This window comes from Gymnoscopelus braueri (genome assembly GCF_963280865.1).
Source record: "Gymnoscopelus braueri genome assembly, chromosome: 4".
NCBI lineage: Eukaryota > Metazoa > Chordata > Actinopteri > Myctophiformes > Myctophidae > Gymnoscopelus > Gymnoscopelus braueri.
In genome coordinates, this window is record NC_137605.1 from 46,526,120 (window position 1) to 46,538,417 (window position 12,298).

General features: G+C 40.8%; 1 protein-coding gene across 4 annotated transcripts in view; it reads right to left on the bottom strand.

Moving 5' to 3' along the window:
- Nucleotides 1–909: 909 nt before the first annotated feature.
- The window catches only part of ibtk (inhibitor of Bruton agammaglobulinemia tyrosine kinase), a 35,531-nt gene continuing 24,142 nt past the window's right edge, over nt 910–12,298 (bottom strand). For 3 of the 4 annotated variants that reach the window (XM_080427360.1, XM_080427362.1, XM_080427359.1), the window contains 9 exons: nt 11,780–11,907; nt 11,269–11,381; nt 10,125–10,270; nt 9,732–9,850; nt 9,344–9,442; nt 8,572–8,697; nt 7,868–8,068; nt 2,970–3,102; nt 910–2,264 (listed from right to left, as the gene is read on the bottom strand). In XM_080427360.1, the coding sequence (XP_080283486.1) occupies nt 2,139–2,264; nt 2,970–3,102; nt 7,868–8,068; nt 8,572–8,697; nt 9,344–9,442; nt 9,732–9,850; nt 10,125–10,270; nt 11,269–11,381; nt 11,780–11,907 (1,191 nt within the window). In that variant the 3' untranslated portion in view covers nt 910–2,138. The remainder of the gene's footprint in view (nt 2,265–2,969; nt 3,103–7,867; nt 8,069–8,571; nt 8,698–9,343; nt 9,443–9,731; nt 9,851–10,124; nt 10,271–11,268; nt 11,382–11,779; nt 11,908–12,298) is intronic. The other variant, XM_080427361.1, reaches the window with a different exon arrangement.

The window sequence follows — 12,298 nt, forward strand, 5'->3', positions numbered from 1 at the left end:
AGGTATCTTCACTGTCTGGACAACAGCCCTATGACTTTCCCATCTGCCTGGCAGTAAGGCAGTGGGCCAGGCATCTATCTTCCACTCTCTCCACAGGAAGAGTGTACCTTCCTTAAATGTGCCTCTGCTCCATCACGTCCATTACTGGCTACGGTGTGCCTCAGTGAAAGCACACTGCAGCCATTCAAAATTGCCATTGTTCCTCCTTATGCAGCAAGTATCCAAAAAATAATTTGCCTACAGTATGCTGTATAATACTCCAAGTAGCATCGAATGAAATTAAGTGCAACATTTTGTTTGCCTCTTCACGTTGATTGATTGACTGATTGAATACTTCATTAGCAAGTTTGGGAAATAGTACGGCAAGATGGCATTAAACTACTGTACATTTACACAATATTGTGAAGTTACATTTATAGAGATGCAGGAGAATACATGGGCCTGTTGTAGTTTTCTGCTATTGTTTTTTGCCGGTGTGATTCATTACCATTAGATGTAAAGCAGCAAACGCGTGGTGACTCTCTCCTCACTGGTTAATGGAGCCTAATGGCTTACTAATATTTCCCCCATGGCCTGCTTCTCTCTGACTCTTGATGTGATGCTCTACCTGTAATTACAGCCAATAAAAAGCCTAAATCACTACGCTCTCTCTTCAGAGCAGGGTCATTGTAGTTAATCAGAGGTTAAGACTCGATAATGGCTGCTTGCTCATGCAAGGCAGATAAAGGAGAAGGGGAGATGAAGTTATGTTAAGTAGATGCAACAAGACTCATTTTTCAAAGTGACACTGAGCTACAGACACGAGATATTAGTACAATAACTAAAATAAATTTCCCTTTCCTTCTTCCCCCTAATTCCATCCATTGTTGTAATCTAGAACAGACTAATGAAATAGAAATGAGCCAGGTCCATTGCACAGGTCAGTTCTTTTTATTGCATGCCATTCTGTCTTTGCTTCCCAAAGTTCAACACATTCACACAGCAAAAACAGAATTTTATGGACTGTGTAAAATGTGATCCACAAGGATCGATTTTTACACTCTTGACTTAAGCCAACACTTGCCGTGTGCATGAAGGGCACTGGAGAGAGAAAATGTTAATTTACAAGGTCCAGAACTGAGGTACCAAAATAATACATCTGCTAGAATAAGAAAACCTAAATAACAGTAAAATAATGAAAATGATGTGATAAGAGCTCATTTAAATATGTAGCAACATGGTGTAGGGGTTTCTTGTTGGATAAAAGGCACATAACCTTTTCAATCGCTTTCAACATTTTGACAGCAGATAGAAAACCATCAATCATTGGGTATTGGTTTGTGCTACTGTTACTACAGCTTGTGTCAAATAATTCATTTTTTTAATCTAAACTGCATTTCATAGAAAGCTTTGTGAAGTCTCTGGCTTTCTACCTGAAATACTGTCCCCAGACTCCCCATACAAATGAGCTGAAGTGAAGTGATCAGTCAAAAAATAATTCAGCCAATTGGTTATTTATCAAGTGCAGATGGCCATATTTATCACGCAGCAGAAGTAATACTCTGTAACGGTTTGAAAATTGGCACAAATCTTACCTCAATAGCTAACAATCCTGTACCCGACTCAACTGCTCTATAGATGTGGAAGTTTGGACCCAATTCATGGTTTGGACTTCTTCCTCTTTGGCAACTTGATATCACTAAACTTGGGTCACAGAGTTTATATATTTTTTTGGGACAATGTTTTCTTTTCATGTCATTCTTGTTATCCAAAGCAGACACTTTCAAAAAAAGAAAATAAATGATAAATCATCATCATCATGCACACATAAATCAATTTCCCAAACATTGTAGGTCGAGTCAATAGCTTTCCACCAATGGCAGCACAATCATTCATTTGATTAACACAATAAAGAAAATAAACAAACCTCACTCATTAAAATATGATGAAGCAGCGATGAAGTCAAAATCTAACTTTACACTGGGGCAGGATAAGCATCAGACCGGCATCAGACTGGGCCAAGTCTGAGGTGCACCTTAACACTAGCTGAAGTAACACGATAATGATGACGACTATTCAGTTGCAGTGGGGATACGTCAGGTATGGAGTTGCCTAGAACCCTGACAGCATGCGGCGTGGCGGTGTGTTGATGAATTGTGTTAGTGTTTGTTCCAGGTGGGCGTGGCGATGGGGCCCTGCGAAGACCTCTCGACCACAATGAGCTCTTCAGGGTTGTTGCACGCATTATAGTGGAGCAAGAGGTCCTGGATGGCCCTCTCCTCGATCTAGAAAGACAAAGAGGCAGAGAAAGAGTGAGAGAAGACAGAACGGGAAGAGAGGACAGAGGGGGAAGGAAAAGTCAGTCAGCCGGGAACCCTGGCAGAATTATAATCTATTAAAATACCATAATTCATTGGTGGGCAAAATAAAAATGCTGACATTGAAGGCATAATGATAATAGCCTTTATTTTTATATAATGGTATATAATAATATAGTGGTAACCAGAAACCCACAGTAAATCGCAGCTGAGTGTTTTATGAAGGCTCTGACAGTGGCCTGGCATAAGCTGGAATAGGGCTGACTTTTCAAAGCAAACTGACAGCTGTAAAACGACAAATTTGGAGGGAAATCATTTATAGCTGTCATGATATATTATGTGATATGCTACACAAAGAAAAGAGAATGCAGACAGTGCAGACAAAGCTCATCTTTCCAGTTGAGTACACGACACCCAGGGTCACAGGGGCATCCAAGTGTGCGCTAGTTTACACTGTGCGACTGTGCGCTAGTACACACACACACACACACACACACACACACACACACACACACACACACACACACACACACACACACACACACACACACACACACACACACACACACACACACACACACACACACACACACACACACACACACACACACACACACACACACACACACACACACACACACACACACACACACACACACACACATACGTTACCTGGATGAGTGCCAATGGTTTATCTCGGCTGCGGATCAACGCAGCCTCTTGCTGTTTTTCTTCCTCCACGATGGAGGCAAAGGGTACCATGGAGACCTTAGGGGGACTGCCCACAGCTCCCAGCACCCAGGGCCTGGGGGGAGGGGAGGAGGTGAGTGGTTGCACGTGCACAGTGATAACCAGGGGGGATAAGAGTCTACGTCAGAAGATAATGGGTTGAGAGGTAGAAGTACTACTGTGTTTCTGTCCACAGGTCATGTGTCTGGATGAGACAAACAAAAGGAGCCTTGGAAATTTGAATACAACTAACTTACTATTATCAACACGATAATGGCTTAATTCACAGTTCCTATGAATTAAGCTGCTGCTGTACATCGGAATAATAAAAACATCAGGTACATTTGACAAGGGCACTTCACACTAATTATTTGTCTGTAAAGCACTTTCTTTCTTATAATTAGACGGGTGCAAATCTTTAAATCAATTTGAAAGACGTATATTTGATTAAAGTTTCTATTTGCTGTAAGAACATTTCACTTTATTTTATTTAACCACTTAAGCTCTTCTTAAAATCAATAGAAGCTCACAACGCGTGACGGATGACGCAGGGATCTTCAACAGCGGATCCGGGACCCCTAGGGGGTCCTCAGATTTACTACAGGGGGGCTGCCAAGTGTAGGAACCTTTTCTTTTCTTTATCCAACTATTTTGGTCTAAATGTCTGAAAATGAACATAACTCCAACATATTATTAGCAAAGATAATTTGTAAACAAACAAACAAACACACACATTTTTAATTTACACAACACAGATGATAGTGCTGTCAAACAAATCTAGTCATCAAGGCTGCAGCTGTGCAGCATCACTTGCAGGCAATCAGTCACTTAAAATAATATGTGGAATATTTCCAAGCTAGTCTCAAATCTCTCAACGGTCAACAGACATTAACCCTTTAAGACCGGGAACTCATCTGTGTCATTTTAAGATTTCTTTGGCTATAAAAAAAAATAGCAGCTCTACAAGCTCATAGCGCGGCACCGAGTGCCGCGCTATGAGCTTGTAGATCTGCTATTTTTGAAAAATCTTGAAAATTCTACAAATGTCTTTAAAAAAAAAAACGTATGTTGCTATATCAATGGATCTCAAACTTTTTTCATGTCAAGGACCCCCAAAATGATATGTATTTGTCCGCGGACCCCCATCTCAAAATATTTTGTTCCAGGGACCCCCAGAAGCAAATATTTGAGTAAAAGAAATTATATATATATATTTCAAGATTTACAAACATTTTCACGATTTTTCAAAAAATAGCAGCTCTACAAGCTCGTATATCTGCTATTTTTAAATAGCCAAATAAATCTTAAACTTACACAGATGCGTTACCGGATTGAATGGGTTAATGAGACAATCCGCTTAATATGGTGAGCTAGCTTTGAAAGCCTCTCACCAAGTTGAGTGGAAGGGCTTTCTCAAAAATAAACTAAGTTTAATTGTGCAACACAATTTTATGCAATAGATATGTTAGTGGGCGTCCCTCCATCATCTCTCTCTCAGCTAAGGCAGTGGTTCTCAAACCTTTTCATGTCAGGGACCCCCAAAATGATATGTATTTGGCCGCGGACCCCCATTTCAAAATATTTTGTTCTAGGGACCCCCAGAAGCAAAGATTTGAGTTACAAATGTTCGCTTTAAAAATATATATATTCAAAGGTTTGCACAAATGTTCAATAGCAGATCTAAAAGCTCATAGCGCGGCACTCAGTGCTAGCAATTACTACAATTATTTGAAAACTTTAGTTACAAGTTACTTTACAAATTTAGATTATTATTACAAAACATGATGCATGAACCACTTCAGCCCTATAAACATTTCGGCCATTTGAAAATAGCCAATCTACAAGCTCACAACCGCGACGCAACGCATTGTGAGCTTGTAGATCGGCTATTTTCAAAAGATTTTTATACATGTAGAACTTGTGAAATGGGACATTCTGCATTACTTTTACTTTTGGTACTTTAAGTATATTTTAATGCCAATACTTTTGTACTTTTACTCAAGTAAATGTTGATTTTGATACTTGTAACAGAGTATTTCTACACTGCAGAATTGATACTTTTACTTGAGTAAAAAATTTGAGTATTTTTTCCACCACTGCTTGTTCGGAATATTTCTGTAGACAGACTTATATTGTGATTCAAAGATTCACAGTTGATTAGTTGCCAATACCTTTATCTGTGTGCCAACTTAGTCAATTCCATTGACCGATTCGTTCTGCCAGTGAGAAGTCCCTATCTGATCCATCTTGGCTCTGCATTTGGGTCCACTTTTTTCCAGATACTTATCAACGCGTTGCAATAGCTATTTATTAGGTGGTTTTCCACCTTATAAACATTATACTAGGTGGAAAACCTTCGTCTATAATGACATGCTTAAAATAGGCATGCCAGGTTGAAAGTACTTAAAAATTGGGACACATTGGCTGCATATTTGCCGATACTGATGTCGTCAAAAAAGTCAAATAATGGCCAATATATCAGTCTGGCTCTACTTTCTAAGCCTTGACTTCTTTCTCCACAAACGGAAGGAGAGGATTCTGGAACCGGCTGCCTGTCCTGAATGATCCCTTTTGACGTGAGGGTCTGCCCTTATCAACTCTGATTAACATCAAAAGCTTCGACCTCTAATCAATTCACACAGCTGGCTGATATTCGGCAGGCTATTCTAAAGAACGTAGCACACAGTGCGGGAATGTCCAGCAGATGGACAATGGAAGAAGTGCACCGTTTCAAATCAGATAAAAGTTCTGCGCTGACAAGAGCCCAGAAACACTGAAGGCTCAAGACCTCAAATGCCCCTGAAGGAGGAAGCAGATGCACATTTCTGCAAAAATGTAAGATGACCTAGCAAAATTTGAAATCCTCTAGGGCGCACACACACCTCTGAGAGGCATGTCAAGCATCACAGCACTTCTTATTCCATTCCATTATGTATGACCTTGTACTTATTCCATTACATATGACTTTGAACTTATTCCACTATGCATGTTGTTCTTTAGGCGTGTAACAGCTATGACACCTTTGACCGACTAAGTATAAAATACCACTTAAGTGGTTATTTAAAAAACGCTTATTCTATTAATCGAAAAAATTAATCGATAGCATAATCGCAAAGAAAATAATTGATAGTTACAGCCCTATATCACTTTTAACACATTGTGTGCCAAAAACGGTCCGGACCGTTTTTGAGAAGCTATGCGTTATGTGCCATAAACGGTCCGGACCGTTTTTGGCCCATTTTTCTTTTAATATATTTTTCCCACGTGGGGCGCTCTAACGAAACTTTGGGATCATCCAAGGAGTCTCTAAGAAGGAGAGGCCGGATGTGGATCCATGTCAAAAATGCTTCCGTTCGTCCGCTCCAATGTTAACTCCTTGACTAAAAGCTTAATATCTCCTATCTCTTTTCTTTTAACGTGGTGGAAGTGAGCCGTTTTCAATTGGCGATCACTCTGCAATGGAGGATCGCGTTAGAAATATTATTGTTCCGTTCCGTTAGTTACCCTCCGCCGTCTCGCACGCAGGCTTTGTTTACATGCACGTCCGCGTCGGGGCTTCTACAGCACGAAACATATCAGCGTAAGTGGATGGAAGAAATGCTGGCACTGGATGTACCCTATTTTAATAAACCTCTGGCACACGATGTGTTAAGACCTGCAATCAAATAAAAATAAGCTTCCATTAGGGCTGTCACGATTACGCATTTAAGTGGACGATTAATAGTCACTCAAATAATTGCGATTGACGATTTAATTGCGTTTGGCATTGAACATTGGAACATATGAATACATTTTATTTATTTTTTTGCCATTTAGGCTTCGTAATAAAAAAAATCCACAGGGCAGATATGGGCAGAAATTACTTAAATATACAAAGAAATTATTGACATATTTAATAATTTTATACATGTAAGCTTGTAGATCAGCTATTTCCGCTATTTTTACAACGCGTCACAAAGTGACACGTTGTAAGCTTTTTTGTATATTTGAAAATGCGTGAACATTTTTCATCATGGAGACAATTAAAATTATTGCGATTATCTCAAATATTTGTGATTAAACGATCATGTAATAATTGTGACAGGTCTAGCTTCCATGCAATAAGTCAAAGGGTATGTGAGATTAGAGGAAAAACAACAAAATAGCGGTGTTTTTCTCCACCCACACGGACAACTGTCATTTCCAGTTCAACGGAGGGATAACCATTCCGGGACTTGAGCTCAATCTCAGTTGTGTGTGCCTGTTAGTCAAGCTGACTGGTGCTTTGTAAAAGGTCAGGGTGACTGGGAGCTTCAGTGGGCACCTCTCGACCCCGCTGCGGGTCATTGTTGACCCTGCGGAAGAGCACACACTAAACTTGGCCTCAGTCTAACCAGATACTGCAACACTGAAAGCCTCTCTCTGCACCTGTCTTGGTCCTGAGACCCTGTGTCTGATGAGGGGGGAGGAGGGGGGGTTGGGGTCCTTAAGAAACCACTGGGTTCTACCTTGTCATTGTCAGTTGAATTGGATTTTCTTTATTTTTTTTTACAATTATTATTATTATCTTAATCTACACTACCGTATTATTCCTAACAATCAAAAACCACCAACAGTGCTGGCGAAGCTTGTCTTTAGTATTAGGAGTTACATTTGTGCCATGGTTATGAGTTAACAGCTTCCTCTTTAAGTGTGTGCTTAGTCCCGAGTCCTGATGGTCCATGAGCACTGACCTGACGCTTCAACAGCGCCATCAAGTGGAGACAAGTTGAACTGAACATAAAAAACAGCAGGTGTATGTATACATGTGCCCGTAAACGTGTTTGAGTGTGTGTAACGCAAGTTTGGATGTGTACACTTACCCGGCTTGTCTCTCTGGCTCTCTGGGTTCAGCACTCTTAAAGGAGACCCTCCTAGGAGGAGTGGCCGCAGGGACTGGGGAGCTGTGAGTAGCCGGGGTAAATGGAGCTCCTGTCAGCCCTGCTTTCACCATCCGACTCTCCTCCTCAGCCAGGAGTTCCCGAAATGATACAGAGGAGGGTGGTGACTGCACCGCTGTGGCCCTGGGCGAAGAAATGGAAGACAGTGATGATATATGACAAACGAGAGGGCAGGAACGAGAACTTAGACAACAGTTCTCTACTAACTCTACGAACACAACGTTAACAGGTGCAAACATTTCACAAACGTGACATCAATGACGTAGTGCTGGAGACCACTTGAAAGTAGATTTTGAAAATCTACCTGTGACAGCCTGGACATTTTACATCTAATTTGGTAAAAACATCATAGTTGATCATGTCCATATTGCCCAGCCCTAGCTTTCAGTTATAACTGCCTACTTCTGGAAAAGGCAGCGGCGGGGATAAAACAGTGAATGACAAAAAAAACAGGGATATGAGCTGCAGTAGTAGTTGCTTAACCACTTATGTAGTACTTTATTGGACATTAAATAACCCAATTTACAAGCTCACCATCTGCTATTTTCGCCAAATGTTTACCTATTATGACATACCAAGAATAAGGATGCTAGAGTTCATGTAGTTAATGGCTAAGGCCCACTCACCAGGCCCTTCCACTGCTTTTGGGTGGGGTGACAATAGGGATTGATTTGGACACTGGGGACTCCACGCTGGCCATCACCTTCCTCTGCTTCTGGGCCGTCCTGCTGGGGAAGACCGAGTGTTTGCTGCTGAAATGACAGAGAGGAGAGGTAGTGACATGTACACATTTTGCATTTAGATTAAGTCAACAACTGTAAAGAGTCATGTCATAACTGACCACACAGTACTCCTTCAGAGGAGCAAGCAGTGGTTCTCATGCCAAGAACCCCTAAATTGATATGTATTTGGCTGCGGACTCCCATCTGAAATGAGTTTGTGCCATGACTGAAGATTTGTCAAGATGTCTGGAAAATAGCTGATCTACAAGCTCAGCTCACAAGGTATTGTGTCGCGATGCGTTGTCAGCTTGTAGATTAGCAATTTTCTAATCGACCCCAAAAAAAAAAGGGCTCAAACTCTTGTTGAAACTGTTCCTCATTTTGCTGGGTACCCCTTAGAACCTCCCAATGATGCCTGGGGGTCCCCACAGACCCCACTTTGAGATACCAGTGCAATAAAGCATTACATTAAAATGAGTTTCAAAAGGATTACACAATTATTAAGGGGATTGCATTATAAACGAGAAAAATAAATAATCATAATCATAATAAATAAATTTTAAATGTATTATGCATTCGTGTTTCAGTCTACCAAATGTGTGCCCGTAGTGGTAACAAGAAGAATAGAGAGTTGACCACCCCAGTTTAAGAGAGAAAAATTAAAGCGTTCTCCCACCTGCCAGGGCTTTTAGAGATGGCTCCGCGGCTCTGAAGGGAGTTGGCTTCCATGTCCATGATGGCCCTCAGGTCCAGGACAGGGGGCGGTGCAGCGGGACTAGAATACAATGGCACAAAAATCACACAAACTGCAAAGGAAATACAGCTCAACTTTTACCTTCGTCCATGTCAATTTTAAGCATATGGAACAATAAAGAAAATCATTTTGCTTTTATTTCTGAGTGCAGGAGTATGTACCTAAAATGCAGGAGTATGTACCTAAAATGCAGGAGTATGTACCTAAAATGCAAGTCTTGGTGTGGAACGAAACCAGAGGGAGAACATGCAAACTCAGCTCTTTCGAAAGTAAGGAGAATAAGGGTTGTTCAAGATGGCATTTACCATACCTGCCAGGGACATTGGGGATGGGCTGTGGAGCAGAGCTCCATGGAGGGGTGGGGAGGCCGTTCCTCTGAGAGGTTGGAGTGCTGGGTGGTGTCTTAAGCTTCTGGCTCACATTCTCATCCTACAGAGGATCAACACAATTGTGTGAGAAAACCTTATAGTTCTATCCAAGATTACATACAGCTTACGTTTCAAATACGTTTTCAAACAGCAGGTCAAGACCTAAATCACATACTCAATATTCAAGAATTAACATCTACTATTTGTTATTTGCAATGATGTGCTGCTCTAGAGGTGTCCAGTGTCCACCAGTGCAATATGACTGCAGTGTAATAATCACACTATACTAATAATAGTGTAGTGTAGTGTGAATGCCTGCTGTGGCTACTTCTTACCTCAGCCTTGTCATGGCAGACAGGTGACTGCAGGTCTCTGGGGCTGCCCACGCCCACGTGACTGCCCTCTGAGTCTGATGTCATCAGCTCCTGCAGGGACTCCAAGGAGTTGTTCTTCCCCGACTTCACCAGTGATGGAGAAACCACTGAGAGATAAAGAGGAACATTGATGAAATGATTACATTTCGATAGGAATGCTTGGCACGACAAGCTGAAAGGGGACATAGACCTTGTTCCCCCTATATTCGGCACAAACATGGGGAAAAATGCATTCTACTATACTGCCACCAACATGTGTGGACCGACACCACGAAACTGCTCCATTCCCCATCCACATTTAAAACTGACCTAAAAACATGGCTGTCCTCAAATTATAAATGGACTTAGAATTCTATCCCCTACTAGCTTGTCCCCAGAGAGTCAACCAACACACTCCCTCAGCGAGCTCCACGGAAGGAGCCCTGTGGGAGTGTATCCTCTGCCCCCACCCCTCTTTTTTTTGTAAATATATCTTTTGCTGCTATTGGTGATTGATGATGAATTGAGTACAATGGACCACAATGGAAACCCCCAGGGTCTTTTTGCATTATCTTTTTAGCATAGATTTTCTTTACTGTACTGCCGTACAGTTATCAAACATGTTAATAAAGTATTCAATCGATCAGAAAACAGAATGATTATGTGGCTTTACATGTAGTGAAACTGAACTAAATATACTTGCCAAGGACAATGACACACGTGACGTCACTTTTACTTTTTTTATATAAACACACAGACATACATGTAAATAGATGTTTATTATCTACGAGTGCACTACCTGCACACAGCACCTTCACTCTAGGACCAATGGATATACTGTTCTTTTTTCTAAAAACAAACCGTGTATATTATTTAATATTCTGTCTATTCCTTTTTATTATTTCCTTGTTTTTGTTGTTGTATATTATTATATTATTGCTGCTACAATGTCTGTAGAACCAGAACAAAATAAATGTACTCTTATGTACTGTACACAAGATGTGACAAAGAGACCTTGAAGCTTGACTTGTAATGATCATATTTAGAAAAGGTACATCGTAAATAGATTAGCGTGTGTGTGTGTGTGTGTGTGTGTGTGTGTGTGTGTGCGTGCGTGCTTACGTACCTGCAGGAGGGGGGCTCTGAATGATCTCAGACAGTTTGTATCCTCCTGAACTGTCGGAGCGTCGCCGGGGTTTCTTTTTAGCTTTGATCTTAGCCCTCTTCCACAGAGTTTCTCTGGATCCGCAAAATGAATAGGAAGATACAAAACATGATTTTCTGATTATTAATCTGGAGTTGTGTGTGTGAGAACATTAACATGTCCATTTTCAGATTCAATTAACACCCAGGACTATGCAATATTAAGGTCACTTCCATTGCGGGCTAAGACACAGCGGTGTATGGAGTTAGCTCTGGATTTGACAACAGCAGTATAATGTTTTAATCAGCGCGAGTCTCAGTTTGGAGGACTAAATGTCTCTGTGCCTGAAGCCAAAAACGATATTAGTTCATTCATCACAAGTATATGAAAAAAGTTAAGATTGCATTTCACATAAAAGCCCAGACAATACGAACATGCTGTGAATCATCATTGAAAAAAGAAGTAATTGACAGTGTAAATCCCATTGGTGTACCTGGCAGAGTTTTCCAATTCCGTTTCAGTTTTAGGGCTGAAGACGGAGTCCAAATCTTCCTCCTTGTAGATGCTAAGGTCTGGGGCATCAGGATACGGGGTAATCATTCTCTTCTGCATGGCTGGGATCTGATACACAGAACAACAAACAGCATTGATATGCATTCCTTTAAGCCTGAATTATGTGGAGCCAATGTGCATGTTTAACATAAATATTTGTGTCTGTATTCAAGTGCATACACTATCATTAATTATTTTGTAAAGTGTGTAGTTGATATTTTGTTGTTAAAATAAGAGTTAAATAGCTCTATATTCACATAGTAATCATTCCTACAGTATAGTGTTTGTTCAGTAAGCAGGGTCTCCCCATCTCTCCAGCTCTTTAGTAAACAGAAAATAAATGTTCATGTAGGGATACCAATTTCATCCAATCAGGAGAGAGAACTCAAACAGATTACAGCATGAACGCGAATTGGAAGTGATTAAACAAAGAAATTAGCAGACACAATTGGAATTGGAA